The sequence below is a fragment of the Gossypium arboreum genome, chromosome 13 (assembly GCF_025698485.1).
Source record: "Gossypium arboreum isolate Shixiya-1 chromosome 13, ASM2569848v2, whole genome shotgun sequence".
Lineage (NCBI taxonomy): Eukaryota > Viridiplantae > Streptophyta > Magnoliopsida > Malvales > Malvaceae > Gossypium > Gossypium arboreum.
This window is the reverse complement of record NC_069082.1, coordinates 127207938-127231754: the sequence shown is the minus strand read 5'-3', so window position 1 is coordinate 127231754 and position 23817 is coordinate 127207938. Positions and strand designations below refer to the sequence as shown.

The 23817-nt window shown below is 29.3% G+C and overlaps 1 protein-coding gene and 1 long non-coding RNA gene across 2 annotated transcripts; one reads left to right on the top strand and one right to left on the bottom strand.

Annotated features, from left to right (window-relative positions):
* The first annotated feature begins 6959 nt into the window (after positions 1–6959).
* On the top strand, positions 6960–7518 carry LOC108487854 (stigma-specific STIG1-like protein 1). Its single transcript, XM_017792197.2, has one exon. The coding sequence runs from the start codon at positions 6991–6993 to the stop codon at positions 7411–7413; it is 423 nt and encodes a 140-aa protein (XP_017647686.1). The 5' UTR covers positions 6960–6990; the 3' UTR covers positions 7414–7518.
* A 10613-nt stretch (positions 7519–18131) lies between these two features.
* On the bottom strand, positions 18132–20656 carry LOC128286420 (uncharacterized). The gene is made up of 2 exons (XR_008276975.1): positions 20570–20656; positions 18132–18390 (listed from the first exon to the last, which is right to left on the bottom strand). It is a non-coding gene; the product is annotated as an uncharacterized LOC128286420 (long non-coding RNA).
* Between the last annotated feature and the right edge of the window lie 3161 nt (positions 20657–23817).

Sequence of the window (23817 nt, the reverse complement as noted above, 5' to 3'; positions counted from 1 at the left end):
AGGGCAATTGAGTTTTTTTTTTTAATTGTGTAAAAGGTAAAAGGAGATTATATCTCATATCAAAACTAGGATTATTATCCAAAATGATATTAAGAAAATTGTTTTTATCTATAATAATATTATCCTAAAACTCGTATTGATCTAATTAAGATTTTTTTATTTATATATTATTTACTAAAACAATGATAACTTAAATTCTCAAACTTAAATTAATACATTTCAGCTTATAAATATTTGAATCTAACAAAAATACGTTACAAGTTCGATTGATATTCCATATTTAAAAACATAAACTTTAATAAATTTAACTTAATAAATTTCACCCATCCCCATATTGCTATTAAACGCAGATAAATTACAATATTCTTCTCAAATTTCAATCCAAAAAGACAATAGGGTTTTGACACTATTTTTTTTTTGACTCTTTTAATTCCTTTTGATTTTGAAGAACATATCTCAATATACGGAAGACCAAAACATGTAACCATCCATCTCCATATCCTCCAAAAAATTCTATTCCCACAATGCCCAATCACCTCTCCTTTATAGTTCATGGATGCCATGCAGGACCAAGGTTTTTAGAATTGGACTGATGATTAAATCGATTAAAGTATTGATTCATCAATTTAACCGATTTGAATAGTTTGATAGGTCTATTCGATTCGATTAAATAAGTTATTAAAAAATTTATAAAAATATGAAAAATTCAATTTAACTGCTCAATTCAATCGATTCATATTAATTTTAATCCCCTTATCTGAATCGATACCTTAATTGATTCCTAATCCGGTTCAAACAACTTTGTGTAATATCTTTTTCTTAATTTAATTACACATTTAAAATTCAAAATTTGACTTTCAATTTATAAAAAATAATAATAATAAAAAAGAAAAAACAAGAAGGTTGTATTGGAAGGAGTGTATTGGTGTTGTTTGAGTTTCCACAAGGGTCAAATTGAGAACAAATAAAGGGGAAAAAATGAAGATTGTATTCTGTACTATATATATTCCATTTGGTATGGATTGATTATTCTCAATATCAAAAGGAAACCTGGCATTATGCTATTCCTCCATTTCCAAAAATATAGTCAACCTTCATTCCCACCTCTACCTATAAATATTTAGCAATTGTTGCAACACAACACACGCATATATATATCATTTTTTGTCGTGGAAATGTCTTGCATGAAGATATAGGGAGTGGGTTTGAGCCAAGGATGACTTGCCGCCCCTTCACTCAACTTAGTTAAGTTGCTGCTCTCTTTTATATATACACATTCTATGTTACTTCGATTCGTAATATTTTTTCAAAATATTTGAATATATAAAAAAGATTTGTTTTGAAAAGAGTGAGTATGATTATATCCAACACATACTCGCATCTGATATTTATCTCGAGCCTCAGTAACATTGTGTATATATATATGTGGTGATATATGTGGCTTAATTGTGTTGATGCCGTGAGTTGTCCGGGCTCAGTTTCACTCTCTGTCCTTACATGATAGATGAACTCCGATGTCAAGTAGGTCATATGTTATTTCTATTACTAAATAAATCATATATATCATATATATTATGAATAAATCTCAAAATTATACATGAACTTTGACATAAAATTTTGATTTGATCCAATCTCTAAATTATTAACACAATTATTGGTATAATATCATTCTATATTTATTTATTATATACACAAATAATTATATTTACCTAATTTAAAATAAATTATTGTATTAAAAATGCAAATTATCATTTTAATCCCTTTAAGTTTTAAATTTATAAGTTAATTTAATAGTAAATATATGCTTCCCCCACCAAGATGAAATTTAAAATAGGAGTAAATTACCCATAACATCAAATCTCTAAATGGAAACTCTCTTATTTGTATAAAATATATATTTTCTTTAAAAATAAAGGTATAATAATAAATTAAGCCTTTAATATTTATTTTTATCAATTTAGTCTTTATTCATTTTTAACCTAACTTTGACCCTTAACCTTTTAAAAATAGTCGATTTGACGATTAACTTTTCAAAGAGAATTAAAGTGTTGTTTTTTAACAAAATTCTTAATAAAATGTTAATTTTTAAATATGAAAGCTCGCATAACAATCCAAGTGTACTTCTTTTTTTATGAACTTTATAATTTTTGAATTTAAATTTATTTTATTTTTGAATATTTTATAATTTTAAATTATTTGTTAATGTGACATATAAGACAAATAGTGTCATGTTAGCATGAAATGCTACCATGCATGTTGTTATGCCGATATTCTTAAAAGATTAATGTTTTAGTGAGCATTTTCATTAGAGAAAAACAAATTGACTCTTTTTTAAAAGTTAAATGTCAAATTTAGCTTTTAAAAAAAAAAGAGCCAAAATGATAAAAAATATAAACGTTAAAGGTTAAATTTATCATTATGCTAAAAATGAAATAAAATATAACACACGCGGACTTAAATGTGCTTAAACATGTGATGTTGAAGTTGTTCCAACAATAGTAAATCAACCACAATTGGGTAAGTTTAGGAGTGGTATCAGTTTGGTTCGATTAGGTTTTTTATATTTTTTTAACCATCCATTATAATTTAGTTCGATTTTCGGATTTTTCCTATTAAATTTTTATTTTGAGTTTTATACTTATTTTTATAAAATGAGTTTTGTTTTGTGGCTGTTAAATATAATTTGACAAAATTTAAAGGTCTGTTTCATAAATATTTTAAAAAATAAAATTTCAATAACTTTTAAATTGTTTTGAATATAAAATATTTATTTATATTATAAAAATAAAAATTAGTTATATATTAAATAAAAACGAACTTTAATTCAATTTCAAGTCACTAAAATTTTTAAACTTATAGTTCATAAATCGTCTAAATACCTCAATCCGAATCGATTTTGGAGTTCTTTTAACCTTACATAAACTTAGTCAAGACAACCTAATCTATTTTGCACCTATTGTAAGATTTTTAACTTCATATGTCTTATTTTTTAAATTATTAAACAAAATATTAAAAAATACCTTGAATTTCAATATTTCAATTAATTCAATCCTTCTAGCTTTTTGCACATACGTAACACAAATAAAAACCTGGCCTGGCCAGCTAATCTAAAACAAGCCTAGGCTAAATTCAAAATTCACCTAAAAGCCCAACAAGGACACCAACTTAAGAACCCAAGCCCACCTCAAATAAAACCTATACCCAGTCACTCTATCTACTCTGTAGATTTTATCCGAGACTCATCACAGCAAACCAGTCATCATTAGGGGCGAAGTCAGAAAATTTTTTTAGGGGCTGGATGAAATTTTAATTTTTTATAGTTTATTTTTTTTATAAATTGTAAATGATTAAATTGATTTTTTATAATTTTAGGGGGCGAAAGTGCAATTTTACCTTTACTAATTTAAAATTTTAAAAAAATTTCAAGGGCTAAAATGTAATTTTACATTTTAGGGGGGCGGGGGCCCATGCCAGCCCCCTGGCTTCGCCCCTGGTCATCATTACCCTTCAGTCTGATAGAGTTCCTGAAACTTCACTTTTATAAGATAATGTCGATAAGATCACATCGTTTACATTAGTTTTTGCTGAAAGCCAATGTAACCTCTAAATAAAAGTCCAACTTAACTTTTAAGAGATGGTTTCTTTGAAATATTCTAGAATATAAAATGGAAAATATGATATCAATTAGAAAACTAGATATTATACATGAACATTGTAGTTATTAGATATTTGTGAAATTAATGGTAAGGATGTTGATATGTGTCAACAATCCAACAGTCATTAAATTTTATAAATAGGGGTAGGAGCATTCATTAAATGTTTTACTTTCCCATTTATTAATATCTTTTAAATTATTAATTTCATCAATATGATTTAAAAGTCTTTACTTGAAATCGCATGAGATATTTACTTGAAAAGGACCCCGAGCTGCTCCCTTCTCCACCTGCAATTGGGAAGCTCGTGGTGAAAGAAGGAAAACCTCCAAGGAAAGCCTCCAAGCTTCATTTTTCCTTCTTTCACCTTGAGCTTCCCACGAAAACCTCCAAGCTTCCCACGAAGTTCTCTTAATCTTTTTAAACTTTTTAAACTATGCACCTTTATTTTACTGAATACCCTGTGACCATCTCCTTCGGATGTTGACCCACCATTTCCTGAACGTAATAAAAATACTTTAGCCGTGGTTGGAAAAATGATAAGATCCAATTTCTATCATAGTCCTGTTGCTTCAGATATGTTGCTTGATACATTGTGTACATTAGGAAATATTCCTCTGGCGTGAGGTATTTAACACGGTTGGGGTTAAAAAATGATGCGATGACCTACGTTATGGTCACGAGTATACTTGTGAAGTGGTCCAGGTGGAGAATGGAGAACACAATAATGGCTCTCTTCGCCAATGTCAAGAAAGGCCTCCACCCTAAAATCATTTACTACAAGGGCAAGAGAGACATATTTATTGAGAAACTCAAAGCCATCAAAATAAAGCAATGGTTTTATCGCGAAAACCAGATATTTTTCATACCTTCATCATTTTAAGTTCTATACTGTGAATTTTATTTGAGTATGATTACAGGCTTTTGTTTATTCCCTTTATGTGAATTGTAAAAGAATGGCTTAATGAATAAAGTCTTAACAGGGGCATTAAGGACATTAAGGACAAAAACTCTAATATATGATATAAAATGAATAAGAATGAAAAAGAGCATTAAGGACAAAAAGGAAAGAAAGTAGGTAGCATAAGTGAAGAAAGGTGAAGAAGGGAGCAATAATTGTCTGCTCAACAGTGGCCTTAGAGATACTTGCCTTTTCAAGTAAACATTTCATGCGATTTTTCAAATTGTATCAGAGTCCTCTGCGAAAACTATTTTGAAGCAGCACGCAGCACAGGATCGGTTATCAGAATGTCCTTGGAGCAGCACAGACATACAGGAAAGAGGGGGGCGGGAGGGGGAGGATAAGTAAGGCAGTGGCTTAGCCCTGCCCCAAAATGGAAAATATTGTCTTTAGGTCCTTAATTTTTTTTAAAATTTTAAATTAATAAAGGTAAAATTACACTTTAACTCTTCTTAAAAATGATAAAAATTTGATTTAATCATTTAAAAATGATAAAGATACAGGCTATTAAAATGATAAAATGGTAAGTCTTGGTTATAGAGATGCCCATCTACGTCGCTCAGATTTACTCTCTCCCTGGTTGCCAGGTGGTCAGTGGATTGACTTTTGTAAGACGGATAAATGTGTTAAGCCGAAAAGTAGCCCATCACCTAAAAGATCTCATTTCGTATAAACTTACTATCGAGATTTGTGCATATTGTCAAATGAAACTTCATTATGTGTTAACCGTCTTTGGCAAGAAGATCAAGTTAGTTATGCATCCTAGTCCTATTGAATCTATGGTTTTAATTAATTCATTTAATGAAGCAGGAAAACTCTATGAGGCCTTTCGTTATGTAACCCGAGTGAGATTCGTAAATGACCTCGAAAGTTACACCTCAATCATTAAATATCTTCGTAAGAAGAACTTCCACAAGAAAAGGCAGGGTATTCTCTCTTTTTACTCCATCACGTATCTCACCATCTAAATATTTAGATAGTATGAATGTGATTTGACTCAAAGCGGCGATTAGTTCGTTTGGTTGGGTTGTATTGAAGGAAGTAAATCAGTAACATCTTAGACAAAAAAAACAATTTCAACTAATCAAGAAATATAAGAAAGAACTTGAAAAATATTTAAATCTTTCATAAATCTAATTTCGACGCAATTAATTTTTTATTTATCGAATAATTTTTACAATTTTATATTGTAGTTATTCTTCAAATAATGAATAATTATATATATGATTAGCATCTTGATTTTTTCAGGTAATAATTAAATATATTAACAATTAGCATCCCCATAAAATAAGATATCTTATCTTTACTATTTTATTATTTAAATCAATGCATTGTTATAATATGAAATGTAAATTTTAATTAAAAATATTGGATTTAACTTATATTACATTTTATAAATTTATACATTCACTTTTATGTTTTAAAGTTATAAAGGTAGTTTTAACAACAACAACAAAATAATGTTTTAAAGGAATTCGGAACAAGAAGATGAAAAATAAAAGGAGTGCTGATGGTTTTAATTTTTTTCAAATTCAGGTCAAATCAGGCCCAAACTAAAAAAGTTTTACTTGAGGCCTGACCTGTTATTTAAACGACTTTTTTTTTACCTAAGACCATTTTTCGGACTTATATTTTTATTGAATTCTTTTCACTTTTTGAGTAGACCTTCAGGTCGAGCCGGCTCGAATCACCTGACCCATGGACAAATCTAATAATAATCGTATAAGCTTTATTTCATGCGTGCATGATTTTTTTCCTTGTTAAGTAATGAATTTTCTTATTACGTCTATTCCCCTTTCAGTAATTATTCAATTTTAGTATTTTTAGAGGTGACAGTGTTGCCGCTAATTAACAAAATAAAATTATAATTTAAATCATTGATTCCTTCTCTTGTTTCTTTGAAAATGAGATACCTTAAAAATTAAACAAGAGTGTATTGTTAAAGATGAAAAGCAGATAAAGACAACACAAAAAAAAAAGTTCGGTTAAACCAAATATTTGCCAACAAAAGAAAGATTGAGTTAAATAAAATATTTTCCAACGAAAAACAAAGATTAAAATAAAAATTTGAGAATAAATAAAATAATTAATTCAAAAATTCAAAAAAACAAAGTTTACAAAATTGTTTTCCATATTAGTTGAAATGGAGAGATGCATAATCTTTGGAGATACATCTTTCCTTCACATTCAAATAATTGATTTCCCTTTTGAGATACAGTGAAATGAATTTGGACCATACATACCAACTAAAGGCATTACTTGTAAATCCATTTTCCCCAATGTCAACTCCTTACTCTTCAGAATTTCTCTATAAAATCTTCCCATACCATCTTCTTCCAAAACATTCACTCAAGAAATATATATATATATATAACCATGAAGTTGCCAACCATCCTTTTCGCAATCTTGGCAATAATGGCGATTTTCACCGCAATAACAACTCAGGCCCACTTCGATAAAGATGTACCCAACGTTCAAAGTGATCAAATTTCATCACGAGGATTACGTCGATTCCTAACTCAGCAATATCCGAAACACGGCATGACATGCGACAAATTTCCGCGTATTTGTCGTCAAAAGGCCGGAAGCCCGGGAACGGATTGTTGCAAAAGGAAATGTGTTAATGTGATGAAAGATCGGTTCAATTGTGGGATGTGTGGATATAAGTGCAAGTATAGTGAGATATGCTGCAAAGGGCAATGCGTTAATGCTTCATTTGATAAAAGGAATTGTGGTGGATGTCATAAGAAGTGCAAGAAGGGTGAATTTTGTGTTTATGGGATGTGTAATTATGCTTAAACTTGTCAAAATTTAAATCAGTTTAAATTTAAATCAAGTTGGTTCGAATTGTAAAATTTTAAGTTCAATATAATTTAAATAAAATTTATTAATCTAATTAATTAATTCGACCTCGATATCTGATTATTCTTCATTTGAGGTATATTCTCATGTTATTTTATCAATTTTGTTTTTAGAATTCTATCCAATGTTATATCTAGGTATGTATTTATTGCATTAAAATTAGATATAATGACCTTTTAAGCCCTCTAATTTTATAAAAAAAGTTATTTTGACCCTCTATTTATATATTTGTCTCTTTTAGCTATTGAACTTGTATTTGTTGTCAAAATCACCCAAAAATAGATTGAAAATTTAACGTTTGTTAACTTTGCAAATATGGCATACATGTAGATGACATGTTATAATTTAATTATTTTTTAAAATTTTTAAAAATATTTTTATATTTTTATATTTTAATTTTTAAAAGATTTTTATAATTTTAAATTTTAAAAAGTTAATTAAATGCTTGACGTGTTATCCACATAGAAATTCACGTGTATGACACATCAGTAAAGTAAAATAAGATGAACTTTTTTCTCCATTTTGAGGTGATTTGACAAAAAATGTGAGTTTAAGGGCTAAAAAAAAGTGAAACAATAAATTGAGGATAAAATAATTTTTCAAATATTAAAAATAGATTTTATATTTTTAATAAATTTTAATTTTTAAAAAGAATATTTATATTTTTTAATTTTAAAAAATTAATTAAATGCTGACGTGTTATTCACGTGTATGTCACGTCAGCAAAGTAAAAAAACATTTAATTTTTTTCTCTATTTTTGGGTGATTTGACAAAAATGCGAGTTTAAGGGTTAAAAGAGATGAAAATTTTAAGAATAAAATGATTTTTTTTTAAAGTTGGAGGACAAAAAAGTCATTGTGGATTAAAATTAATATATTTGTTTGTTTTTTGAAGCTTATGTTGTACTTGTAATTAATTGATTATTATATCGTTCAAGAAAAATTAATTTGTTCTTTTGGTATAAGATTTTTATTCTTTGTATATTTTCTTTAAAAATAAATACATAATGACAAATTAGGCCTTAATATTTATCCTTTTAATCAATTTTGTTCTTATTCTTTTTTAACCTAAATTTGGCCCCAACCTTTTAAAAAGAATCAAATTTAACTATTAATCTTTAAAGAAGAATTAAATTATTGTTTTTATAAAAAAAATCTTATTAAAACGTCAAATTTTTAAACATGGAAGTTCGCATAATAATCCACTTATACTTTAGCATGAAACTTTAATAATATTTTGAATTTTAAATCTATTTTTTTGAATATTTTATAATTTTTAAATTATTTGTTAATATGGCATATCAAATAAAGAGTGTCACGTTAGCATGAAATGTTACCATGCATGTCATCATGCCAATATTGGTAAAAATTTAATGTTTTGTCAACATTTTCACTAGAGAAAAGCATTTTGGCTCTTTTTGAAAAGTTGAAGGTCAAATTTATCTAAAAAAAAGAATAAGGGTCAAATTGACAATAAATATAAATATTAAAAGCTAAATTTATTAGTATACCAAAAATGAAATAAAATATAACGCATGCTTACTTAAATGTGTTTAAAGTGTGATGTTGAAGTTGTTGCAACAACAAGAATAACAATATAAACCTAGTAAATCAACCACAATAGGATAAGTTTAGGGGTGATATCAGTTTAGTTTGATTGGGATTTTTAGATTTTTTTAACCATTGATAATAATTTGGTTTGATCCTCGTTTTTCTTATTAAACTTTTTGATTTGTAAAATTATTTTTATAAAATGAGTTTTATTTTATGGCTTTTGAATATTATTTGACAAAATTTCAACATCTTTTTCATAAATATTTCTAAAATAAATAAATTTTCAAAAACTTTTAAATTATTTTCATTATTTTAAATATAAAATATTTATTTTATATAATAAAAAATAAAGTTAATTATATATTAAAAATATAGAATTCGACTTCAATTCAAGTAACTACAGTTTTAAACTTACATTTCATAAACCATCCAAATGCCTCGATTCGAGTTGATTTTCAGATTTTTCAGCCCTACATAAGCTTAGTTAAGACAACCTAATTTTATTCGGATTCATAGCTTTTTCATACTAATTTTGAGTTTTGAGTTTTGAACTTATTTAGATAAAATAATTTTTGATTTTTAGACATGATAAACATTCAAAAATTATATATAAATGTTTCAAGAAAAAATAACTTTTAAACTAAATAAAAATAATCAATAATTCTTATATATTATATTTAAAAATAATTTTTATATAATATTTTGAGTTATTTTTACTAAATATTTTGCCTCAATACCAAAATGTTCCTCAACACCCCAGGATAGGAGCCCGCACTGCTACAAATGCATAATCACCATTCTCATTATTCCACCAATGATAATTAAGGGTGAGCTTTTGATCAAATAGAGTCAAATTGAATAAAAATTCAAGTTAATCAAATTGGTAAGTCTCGTTTTATTGTTTTAACTGGATTTAAAATTTTTCAAATTGAGTTGAATTAATTGAAATTGTTCAAGCTAAATTAAAACTTTAAAGATGTTAAATTAAAATCTTGTTACAATATAACTAATTTCATGTTAAAGCATATAAATTTGAAACCATATATATTTGAAAACTCTTTCAAAATAAAATAAGATACTCTAGTATGCTAAATTGGAATCGTTGATTTATTTATTTAGGCCCCAAAATTATTATTTTAAATTTTTAATTTTAAAATTATCTTTAGAATTTTTATATTTTTAAAAATATATAACATTTGGAATTTTTATAAATATTTTGAATTCTAAAATTAATTTTGAAATTTTAAAATTATTTTAATTTTTTGTAATTTTGTTGAAAGAGTGACCAATTTGCTCATTTTTTTAATTGACAGAGACGAAAGGAGTATTTATACTAATCTATTATTTGAGTTATTCGAATTGTGAAATTTAACCCGACTCGAACTTGAAACTTGAATTACTTATTCAAGTTAACTAAAAAAATCGAATAACTTGATCCAATTAACTCAAAATTCGAAAAAAAATAATTTTTTTAGTTGAATCTAGTTTTGGTTACCCCTAAAAAATCATCATATCAAATCTAATCACATTTAATGATCCCAACATCTCATGTTAGTCACATTTGGCCCACTCTCTCAACTCATTAACCTTAAAATAGTCAAATTTAACTCACATTCTAAACTAGACCTAATATCACTGCTTTCAGAATTAGAACGCTCAGGATAATGTTCCAAAGTAAAGGGTCAAATCGATTCAACTCACATCCTAAACCAGACCCAAGATCTCTGCTTTCAAAACTAGACCGATCAATCAAACAAAAAATTGATTAGGGTACTATTCCAAAATAAATGGTCAAACTGATTAATTTATGAACTAGTTGAACCAATCGAATCACGATCGAATTGGTTGAATCAATAGAACTAATAATCTAACTAATTTAACCATCAGCCTTATTTTAAAAATCTTGCCTAAGATTAAATTCCACAAATAAACCATTGCATACTCCAAGCCTTTCTCCAGTTATAAAAGCCCTTCCAAAGCAACCATCACTTATATAGTGATTCTTCGCCCCTCCTACAACGTAATCATTCTCGACTGAACAGTTCTTTCTACCCCTGTGGTGGTGTGAAACCCCACTGCAAGCCATCTTTTATTTTTGCATAGTAATACAATTTAAATTAAAATATTTATTTTAAAATTATTAAATTTCAAGTTGACCGTCGGATAGTGGTCTACTCATGAAACACCGTCGTTGTTGCGTGGAGGAATATGAACTGCAAAATTCCATCTCCATTTTGTTCATTGCCAATTGTCGATGTTGCTTTAGTCAATTCAACTACAAAATGACAAAATAATAATAAAAGTTGTGATCCCTAGTCCCTTCCTTTTGGGAAACCGGCTTTACCAATGGAAGAATTTTTTTTTTTTTAACTCCATCACTAATTTTTAATTTTTATATTTTGTGGAAGTTATGGATTTAATTATTATATTTTAATTTGAATTTTAAAATTTTTGTCTTCACTGAATGGTAACTGTAACAGTCTAATTTTTAGTGGTGTCGGAACAGTGATTCGAGATTATTAAATCAGACAAATAAGTAGGAAATATTATTAATTTAGTGAGTATAAGTTAAATGTGAAGTTAGGAAAAATTTTGAAGTAATGAATAGTGTACTAAAAATAAATATTAAAATAATTAGAATCAAAAACGAGATATCGAGACCTCGAGAATTTTAAATCGAGCCATAAATATTTTTATAAATATTTATGGAGTGCTAATAAGTCAGTATTAAAGTTTCGTCAAGAAATTTTAAAGTTCTGATAGTTAATTAAACAAAAAGAACTAAATTGTATTAAATGCAAAATTATGGGAAATGATTAAATAGCTTAAATGATAAAAGAAAGAGGGTTTAAAAGCAAAATAGACCCGAGGTCTTTTGGGCTGGGCGGCAATGGCATGAAATCAGCAAGAAAATAAGGAGAATTAAGGGCAAAATTGCAAAATTGCAAAATTGCAAAATTTACTTAATAAAGCTAGGACTAAAGTGGAATTATCTAGATTTCTCTTTATTTTTCTCATTCTCATCAGCAAAAACACCCTGGAAGAGTTCCTTTAAGCTGGTTTTTTCATATTTTTACTTCAAGTAAGTTCAATTCTTGATTATTTCTTGAATTTTTTGTGTTTTTGTGATTTTACAACTAGGTCCACTTGTTAAATTCATTAGTTTTTGATTCTATGAAAGAAATTGAAAGTTGCTATGAATATGTGCTGGAATTATATGATGATTTGGCATGGAATTAGTGCTTTAAATTGTTTATATGTTGATTTTATTGAAAGAATTGAATAGAAAGTGAATGTTTGGGACCTAATTTAAAAGAGTTTGAAGTTAGAGTTTTATGTAGAAATTCTGAATTTCAATAGTTATGAAATAACTTATAATTTCTAGGAAAAGTATTAATTGAGAAAATTATCTTAATTTAGGGGTTAATTGATCAATGACTGAATTGTATGAATTGTGAACTTTGGGGCAAAATGGAAATCAATATTTTGCACTAAAACTGTTTTGGACAGCAGCAGTAGTCTAACTTTGAAAAATCACCAAAAATTGTAGAAATGGAATTAGAGAATGAACAAAATATGAAATTAAATCTTATTGAGTCTAGTTTCTTATTGAAGAAATGATTTAAGCAATGGAATTGTAAATCATGAGATATGATATATTTTGTGAGACAATGTCAGAATGATTTCGGGTTCCCCTGTTCTGACTTTGTAAAATCATAAAAAATTGGATAAAAATAATTATGGGCTTAAATTTAGATGTTTAGAATCCTCAATGAGTCTATTTTCAAGAGAAACAAACAGAAACATCATTCGAATCCTTACGAGGAGATAATTAATTTTTAGTGAAAAGGGGTCGGAACTGTCAGACAGCAGAATAGGGGAGACTTCAATGAATAAACTGTATTAATTGGCCCAACCAAAAATTATGAAATTTTTATAGTAAGAAGATATATGAGTCTAGTTTCATGAAAAATTAGCGGATCTTAATTTTGAGTTCCGTAGCTCTAGATATAAATAATTTAGTGACTACGACACGGGTGAATAGTCTGAATATTCACATAAGTAATTAGTGAAAATTATGGATAAGGTTACTTACAAGTGTGTTATTTATATCAAGGATGTGGATGGAGAGGAGGAGGAGGAAAAATATATGAATGACTCGTGTATAAATTAAACACATGCCCGATTATAATCGATAAGTGTTGGATTAGAAATGATATAATGTTTTATGTGGAATATTTATTATGAAATTATGATTATCGTTATAATACAAAATTTGTACTTGTGAGTTTATATGGCTAAATTTTAGTGATTATTTGTTAATTTGATGAATTTCATGATGTGTTATTTCATATGTATTAATGATAAAATCGTGAATAATGTAAAAGCATGAAAATTGAATAAATGATCAAATTGAGCATTTCAGTTCAGTGACAAGATGAATTGAAGGAAAAGACCATAGTTGGACCATGGCAACAAGTGATAAGTGATAGCTTCGGCTACACTTATCTGATCAAGGATAAGTGAAAGCGATAAGTAATAGCTTCGGCTACACTTGTAACGGCCTAATTTTCAGTGGTGTCGGAAATGGTGATTTGAGATCACTAAATTCGACAAATAAGATTGAACAAGATAGTAATTTAATATTTATGAGTCAAGTAAGAATTTAGAAGAATTTGTGAAATGGTGAAATTAGTGAATTAAAAGAATTTATTAGGTCAAACGGGTCAAAAATGAGGTATCGAGACCTCAAAGTTGAAAATCGAGCTATAAATATTTTTATAAATATTTATGGAGTGTCATTGAGTTAGTATTAAAGTTTCGTTAGAAAATTTTAACGTTTGGATGGCTAATTAATTAAAAGGACTAAATTGAAAATAGCACAAAATTTGTTAAATTGTGAGTAAATAGCTTAAGTATTTAAAAGATGGATTTAAAGAGCAATTAGACCCAAAGGTTAATGGCTGGACGGTTTGGGTATGAAATAAGCAAGAAAACAATGTGAACAAGGGCAAAATTGGAAATAGATAAAATTTAATAGTTAAATAATGATGTAATTGAAAAATCTAGACATTTCTTCATATTTTCTCAGCCAAAACGCCATAGAAGGTCTGGAGAAAGCTGGTTTTCATATTTTTACATCATGTGAGTTTAATTCTTGCTTTTTCTTGATAATTTTTATGTTTTTATGACTTTTACAATTAGGTCCACTTGTAGAATTCATTAGTTTTTGATTTTATGGGTGAAATTGGAAGTTACCCTGGATGGATAAGGAATTTTATGATGAATTATTATGAAATTTAAGTTCTAATTTCATATTAAGGTGGTTTTATTAAGTGATTTTGATAGGAAATGATATTTAGGACCTAATTGTGAAAAAGTTGTGAATTGAAGGTTGCTGTTGAAATTAAGAATATAAAAGGTTTTGAAATAGTTTATAATGATAAAATAAAGTGTTAATTGATAAAAATTAGTTCAATTGATGGGTGAATTGAGCAGGACTAAATTGTGAAAACTGTAAATTTTGGGGTAAAAGTGCAATTTCGAAATTTGAACAGCATAAATTGTGAAGTGAAATAGAAATCAAATAAATGCTAATGAGTAGAAATATTTTATATTATAGATCAAGAATCCAAAGAAGGACGAGGAAAAGAAAAAGTTGCGAATAGTCCCTAAATTTCAATATCTTCTACAAATTAGCCGGTAAGTTCATATGGTTGAATTTAGATGTTTATTTGTGAATGATTGAAGTTTATAATGTGTTATTATATACTGAATTTGTTGTGGGATTGTGTAGATTTTGTTAATAAAAGAATAAATGTGGAAATGCAAATTAGGAAAACGCAGGATTGAGTACGTTCGTATCATGACGTGTGATGAATTGACGGATAAGACCATGGTTGTTCCATGGCAAAGTGTGAAATGTAGGTATGGTATCATCCATACTTGAGTTGTGAAATGTAGGTATGGTATTATCCATACTTGAAATGTGAAATGTAGGTATGGTATTATCAAATCCATACTTGAGTTAAGAAATGTAGGTATGGCATTTCCCATACCGAGTTGAAAAATGTAGGTATAGTATTTCAATGAGGAAAACCATACTGAGTTGTGAATCGTGGCATTGAGCAACGACGTACTCAATTTCGTAAGCCGTTTCCTAATTTGATTATAAGAAATAAAAGAGAAGTGATTCAAATGAAAGAGATTGAGTAGTCGTTACTGTTGAGCTCAACTATGTGAATTATTATAACAATGGTTGTGAATCGCATGAAACTTTAGTAAATGTTTTGGTATTGTTTGGAAATATTATGTTTGGTAAGCATTACTTTTAACCTATGAACTTACTAAGCTTCAATAAGCTTACTTGTGTGTGTTTAATATTTTTATGTAGATTGACTTGAAGTGAAGTGGGTAGATCAGATCAACACAACAAAGCACACTATCCAGATCAATTCCGGTAGCTTTTGTTTTATGTTTGAAGATTTATATGGCATGTATAGAGTTTAAATGAAGTGAAGTAAAGATGTTATAAACTAGTTAACAACATTTTGTACTAAAACAGTTTTTGGTTAGTAGCAGTAGTTTGAGTTTGAAAATTTACCATAAATCATGAAAATCTAATTAGAGGTTGAATAAAATATGAAATTAAATCTTATTGAATCTAGTTTCACATAGAAGAAACGGTGTAAGAAAAAGGCTTTCATATCGGAGATATTTGAATTTTTGTGAGACAAGGTCGAGTGATTTTGAACTCCCCTGTTCTGATTTGTAAAAATCATTAAAATTGTAAACAATTAATTAGGAGTCATACTATATATGTATGGATTCCTTATTGAGTCTATTTTTAATAGAAATAAACATATTGGTTATTTGAATTCTGTACATGGAGAAATTTGGTTCGTAGTGAACAAGGGTCGAGCAGTCGAACCTGAAACAGGGAGACTTCAACTAATAAACTGTACTAATTGGCCCAACCAAAATTCTAGAAAAAATTAGTAAGTAGATATATGAGCCTAGATTTGGGGAAAATTTACGGATTTGGATTTCGAGTTTTTTAACTCGAAATATGATTTTTTTTTTGCATCTGTAACGCAGTTGGACAGCTTGTCTGGAAACTGTGATATAAATTGTTTAAATTTGTTTAAGTGCTCAAATAAGTTTAGTAATGCCTCGTGCTCGACTCCGGCGACGGTCTCGAGTATAGGGGGCCTTACAACACTTATCTGATCAAGGACAAATGACAAGTGAAAAGTGGTAGCTTCGGCTACCTGATTAGTGAAAAGTGGTAGCTTCGGCTACCTGATCAGTGAAAAGTGGTAGCTTCTGTTGCTTGATAAGTGATAAGTGGTAGCTTTTGCTACCTGATCAGTGAAAAATGGTAGCTCCGACTACCTGATCAATGAAAAATGGTAGCTCCGGCTACCTGATCAGTGAATAGTGGTAGCTTCGGCTACAAGTGACAAGTGATTTTCGTATAAGACCATATCTGGGATATGGCATCAGTGTGATATATGCTACTGTATAAGACCATATCTGGGATATGGCATCGGTGTGATATATGCTACTGTATAAGACCATATCTGGGATATGGCATCAGTGAGATATGTGATTCGTGTAAGACCATAGCTGGGCTATGGCGTCGATATATGATATGTGATTACGTGTAAGACCATAGCTGGGCTATGACATCGATATATGAAGATGTGTAAGACCATAGTTGAACTATGACATCGAGTAAACGAAGTACTCAATTCCGTAAGACGTTCACTAATTTGACAAAGTTTGGTAAGTGTTACATGGAATTATGTGATACTGGAAGTACGAGTTGATAAGATATGAGTATAGAACTTGGTTGATAAATGAATTTATTTGTGATTATATAATTGTTCATCTTGAATGTACTGTCCATATGTATTGATAATTCAAACGTATTAATGAATAAAGTTCCGACATGGAATAAATTGAACACGAGACAAATAATTATGAAATTGAACTCGGAATTCATGAAAATGATGGTTATTGATATATGAATATGGAAAATATTTGATAAATGTGTTTATTCATAATTATGGAATTATATACCTCATGTGTACTATTTATGTAAAGATTATATTTCAAATACTTTGGTTATTTAAGCTTAAATATGAAACAGTATGAAATCAAGATAAGTTGTTATAAAAATATATTTAGATTACAGAGATATGGCTGATATATGTTGTATGATTGCATAACGTGAAATTGTGTATATATATGATAAATTTAATGAGAAATGAGCCCATACACGTTTCTTGTTATTTATATGAAGTGTACGACTGACAAGGGTGATGAAGTTATAAATAGAGAGTTACACGGGTTGAAAACACGGGTGTGTGACCCTCTAAAATGTGAAAATTTTCTAAGTGTTGCAAAAGTTTTATATGTTTACGGTTTCGTCCCGAACCACCCTGAATGTATGTTTTGGGCCCCATAGGCCCATATAAGGGACGTTAAACATATGTATGAAAGTTTTAAATTTAGAAGAAATTTTATGGTTGATTTTTACATGATTGATCATATTAAGTTTGGTAATGCCTCGTACCCTATTCTAGGCTCGGAATACTGGTAGGGGGTGTTACATTTATTGGTATCAGAGCTTCGGTGTAACACCCCTCGCCCGCATCCGACGCCGGGACGGGGTTCGAGGTGCTACCTGACTTTTACTAACACTTCCATACTAAACAGGGCCATGAAATCTCAAATAATTAAAAACTTTTATTTTCACATACAATTTGTCCCATATACGGGCTTACGAGGCCCAAAACATACATCCGGAGTGGTTCGGGACCCAACCGAGAACTCATGAAAAACTTATAAAATCTCTTGCATCAAGGCTTCATACGCCCGCCCGTGTGCTAGGGACACGCCCGCGTCCCAAACCCGTGTCCAAAAACCTGGACAAATACAAGGCTATTTTCCAAGCCATTTTGTCACACTCACAATAGATACATGCATACTTATACAATAACATACAACATGGCAAAATTAGGTACTTAAACATTCCTAATATGTCATGATTATGACAATTTCACATGCAATAGATATCATAGATTTTACTCACATTTTTACCACATTCATACTATAATCATTATAAACTCATCACATAATACCATAGCACATGCATGCATAATTAAAATAGATTTACAACCCTATAATCAAAATAGGCCAACACATATGGTTAAAGCCATATTACATACTCTAATATTTAAACTCCTATACATGCCATAGGCTCAAAGTACTTGAAATCACTACACCAATAGCGTTAGCTTGACAGTGTGATAATATCTCTGACGGCCTCCAACCCGAGCTAACCTGGAAACTCTAGAAAACATGGGAAAGAAGAGGGGGGTAAGCTTTCACTTAGTAAGTTCATATGAAAACAATAAGCACTCATTAACTTGTTTTATCAATGTTTACAACATATTCTCAAGTTCACTACAAGCTGTCTTTCTGAGCAATGGTCACTAAATTATTTATATCTGGAGCTACGGAACTCTGAATTAAGTTCCGTTAATTTTACCTGAAACTAGACTTATTTTCCTTTCTTCCATAAAATTTTCAGAATTTTTGGTTAAGCCAAATAGTACAGTTTATTCCTCAAAGTTACCCCTGATTCACTATCTGACAGTTCCGACCCTTCTATACTAAAGTTCAATTATCTCATAGTACAAGACTCGAATAATGTTCTCGTCTATTTCTATTGAAACTAGACTCATATGTATACTTACTAATTTTTTTCTAGAATTTTTGGTTGGGCCAATTAGTACAGTTTATTAGTTAAAGTCTCCCCTATTTCAGGGTATGACCACTCTGACTCCTGTGCACTACAAACCGAATTTATCTCTATAAAAATTCCAACGACCATGCCGTTTATTTCCCCTAAAAATAGACTCAATAAGGAATCCATGAATGTAAGGTATGACTCTTAATAATTTTTTTACAATTTTTGGTGAATTTCTAAAGTTAGAACAGGGGATCTCAAATTCATTCAGACCCTGTTTCACAAGAATTCAAATATCACACAATATGGAATTCTTTTTCTTCCCCTGTTTCTTTCTTGTGAAAATAGACTCAGTAAGCTTTAATCCCATATTTTATTTTGCCTCTAACTCATTTTCCACTATTTTTAGTGTATTTTCAAAGTTACACTACTGCAGTAACTCAAATCTGTCAAGGCTAAATTACTCATTCATGATCATTGTTCACAAAATTAGTACAACATCGTTTGTATAATCATCACCGAGACATTCATATCACATTTTCATTTACCATCTTACCATATTATTGTTATGTCGAGTTTTCAACCTGAGGGTTAAGTACATACCTGTTCAAAGTATCCATTTCACAACATTTATCAATACGTCCCTTTCATCTCGAGTATTCCTCCATTTGAGTAAAATTTTACCCATTGAACCCATCGGAATATAATTCGGATACATGGAAAGTTTGCACATAAGTGCCACATATGTAGCCAAGCTACCATGTAACCCGCCCATAAGTGAACTCGGACTCAACTCAATGAGCTCGGGCGTTCGCATCCATAAGTGAACTCAGACTCAACTCAACGAGCTCGGATGCCTAGTTACATCTCACGAACTCGGACTCAACTCAACTAGTTCGAACATTCGCATCCATAAGTGAACTCGGACTCAACTCAACGAGCTCGGATACCTAAATATTCCAGTGACATGTCACTTGTATCCTAATCTATTCCTAAGGTTCAACGGGACCTTTTTCCCAATCATGTGTCTCAACCATCTTCTACGGAATGCCGATACCAATACTCGGTAGTATTTCACATTTTCCAAGTATATCATATAATTTGACATATTATCAAACAATTATCACAAGTATAATATCTCATAATAATTATCATATCATTTAAATAACATCAAAACATTTAAAATAATAACTATGTTACCAACATTTACATATGAACTTACCTCGAAACCACAAAGGTAAAAAAAGACGTAATTATCCCTTAATCGATTTCTTTCTGTTCTAGGTCCAAATCTCGATTTTCATCATCTAAAATATCACATTCAACTTATTAAAACAATGTACTGATCAAATTAGTCCATTGACACACTTGAGCAATTTTTACAATTTTGCCCCTATATTTTGCCAAAATTACTAAATTACCCCTAGGCTCGTAACATAATTTTTATCACATTTCTTTACTCCTTGAGTCTAGATGAACCATTTTCATAACTATAGCAACTCATAATTTCAACTATTTCACACATTTACAACTCATTTTACAACTTAGCAATCTAGCCCTTTTTAAGGTGTTTTCATGCAATTTCTTTCACAAAAGTTGTTTATTAGACAACTAGGACTCATAATATTCCATAAAAACACAGAAAACAACACATTTACTCTCATGGAAAAACCCTAGACTCTTCATCATTTTGCAAAATAGACCCCTCATATGAAAGCTCACGCTTTAGGGGTTCCAAAAATGTAAAAATCATCAAGCAAAGACATTAAAATCACTTACAAGCAAGGGAAATATGTTGCTGAAATTTTCCAGCTTCAAAGCCCTTTCTTTGCTGCATATTTCGGTGAAGGAGAAGAGAAAAATGATAGCTTTTTTTTCTTTTTGATTTGTTAATAATAAAACTAGTCGTGACCAAATTTCACCTAATTTTGACTTTTCAACAATTTTGTCTCCCATGGCCGGCCATCACACTTTCAATGGCATAATTTCACTTTAAATACCCCTAATTTAAGATACAAGGCAATTTAACACCTTTAGGTATTAAAACACAACTTTTACCTTTTATGCGATTTAGTCATTTTTTGAAATTGGACTAGAAATTGCTAAAATTAACTTACCAAAATTTACATGCACTTATAAAATTATATTATAACACATAAAATAATACTAAAATAATTTTCTCTAGCCTCGAAATAGTGGTCCCGAAACCACTGTTTCGACTAGGCCCAAAATCGGGCTGTTACATTCGGTTTAGTCGATTCTCGGAACGAATGAGATGTGTAAAGTGTCTAGAAATACATGCCATATAAATCCGTGATAGTGTGATGTGTATGATCCGATCTAATCTTTGTTTTACATATAGACAGAAATACTTTTCAATCGAGCTATTTCATAAAGTGTTGAAAGTGACACTAAGGTGTCTGAGTAAGAATGTGTTTATGATGAGTCGAAACTTGGAAAGGTATGAAGAAGAGTTCATGATATGGATGTGATGAGGTACGAAATGAAATAATCATAAATCGAGAAATATAGGAAAAGTGAAATGAAATGGAAGTTTATCTTGTGATGAGCGCATCTATGTTTATGTGACATTCATATGATATTATGTGCCTGACTTGTTTGATTAAGTAAATGCTCATGAAATGTATGTTTAAGTACACTTGTTTGAAAAGGATAATTGAAAAATTCAGGTAGCATAATTATGTATGTTAATTTGCTTGAAGTGAAATATGTAATTGTGAGGATATGATGTTGATGATAAATGCTAAGTCATATGCGTGTATTTATGAGAGTCCAGTTAGAGGCTTTACAACCTCACCCCCTTATCAATGTGGTATTTTATAACGAAAATTCACGAGAATTATGTTGAATAGTTCACAAGTGTGAAACTAAAGGGTACAGTAGTGGAATAATTAATAATGCAGACGGAGTTAAAAATAGTTTGACAAATGAATACAGTTTTGAAAAAGATATCAGATTATTTTAAAGATTATTCAGATTACGTAATGTCACGGTTAAAGAAAAAGTTAACCTCGGCTAATCGACTTATTCAGATATGATGTCTAAAATATGTGTTTTCTGAAGTTTTTTTTTCCGAATTGGTTTTCGTTAGTGAATGGAATGATGCATGGTTCATGATAATAGAATTAGTAAGAGAAATGATAATTGAGTAGAAAAGATGTCTGTGTGTGTGACAGTTATAGTTGAAACGAATATGATGATCTTTTCTAAGTATTATATATATTATTTTATCCTCAAATGTATGTGTGTGGTTGTTCAGTTTTTGATGGAGTTCTTATGTTGTGAGAATGCTAACTAACTATGATGTTAGACAAAAGCCCTATTGGTCTGGTCGGTTTATGATAAGTATTTCTTCATCTCTTTGGAATTTTATTCTAATATGTTGGAATGAAGTCGATGGTAAAAAAAATAAAAATAAAATAAATAAAAATATTCGAGGTTCAACCGAATTGTGATTCTGAGAAGTTAGTAAAAGTGTTTCATGAGTGTTGAAAGCAACTTCTTCTGATAAGATTTTCGGGGACGAAAATCCCTAAAGGGGGGGAGAGTTGTAACAGCCTAATTTCCAGTGGTGTCGGAACAGTGATTCGAGATCACTAAATCAGACAAATGAGTAGGAAATATTATTAATTTAGTGAGTATAAGTTAAATGTGAAGTTAGGAAAAATTTTGAAGTAGTGAATAGTGTACTAAAAATAAATATTAAAATAATTAGAATCGAAAACGAGGTATCGAGACCTCGAGAATTTTAAATCGAGCCATAAATATTTTTATAAATATTTATGGAGTGTTAATAAGTCAGTATTAAAGTTTCGTCAATAAATTTTAAAGTTCTGATAGTTAATTGAACAAAAAGGACTAAATTGTATTAAATGCAAAATTGTGGGAAATGATTAAATAGCTTAAATGATAAAAGAAAGAGGGTTTAAAAGGAAAATAGACCCAAGGTCTCTTTGGGCTGGACGGCAATGGCATGAAATCAGCAAGAAAATAAGGAGAATTAAGGGCAAAATTGAAAAATTATAAAATTTACTTAATAAAGCTAGGACTAAAGTGGAATTATCTAGATTTTTCTTTATTTTTCTGCATTCTCATCAGAAACTGTTAAATTCATTAAGTTAAGTTCTTTTATTTCCAAAATTTGATGTAGTAAACTTATTATCATATGTGTATTGTCATGTCAGCTCATTATTTCTAATGTTACTCATTAAAAATTCAGTTAATGGATTAACAACTATCATCAATACCAATATTGCACTTTTAGAATTCAAAAGGTATAGGGTATTAGAATGATCCAATTGGAGAATATGGACTAAATCTATAACTATATATATAGTCCACGACTAGTATCTGAATTTAACTGCTATTGTTTGGGTTATGACTAAAATTTCAAAATTCGAAAAGTATAAAGACTAAAATAAATCAAAATAAAGTACAATGGCTAAATTCAAAAATTTCACAAGGTATAGGGACTAATAATATAATTAACCTTTTTCCTTAGAAAATAATAATTACATTAAATTATATCACGGTGAAAAATAAAAATTTGTATTAGAAATATATTTATAAAATATTTATTCTGAATTGAATTATAGGTAGACTTTTTCTTAAGTTAAATCACTTGTCCAAGCACGAAAGCTCATTTGAAATTTAAGAAGGTTTAAACAAAAATATTTTACAAAAAAGATGATTTTTCATAAAAAAAATAGACTTATATTTCAAGTCAAGCCGAGTTTAGACAAGCGTAAAATGTGTAAATATTATGTTTAAACTTAACCTGAATCTAACCTGATATATGAATATCTCTTTTATCATAGTTAACCAAGTTGGTAAAATTGAGGGTTCTAGATGACCCAAATTAGAGTCTTGGAATGTGCAGATGTAATGTTTGAATTCTTCTCTTAGATTATCTTATCAAGAATAAAAACATTATTATAAATAAATAAATAAAACAAAGCAGCCAATGCTTTTGTTACCTGACTAGTTAAGTCACCATTTTCAATTCG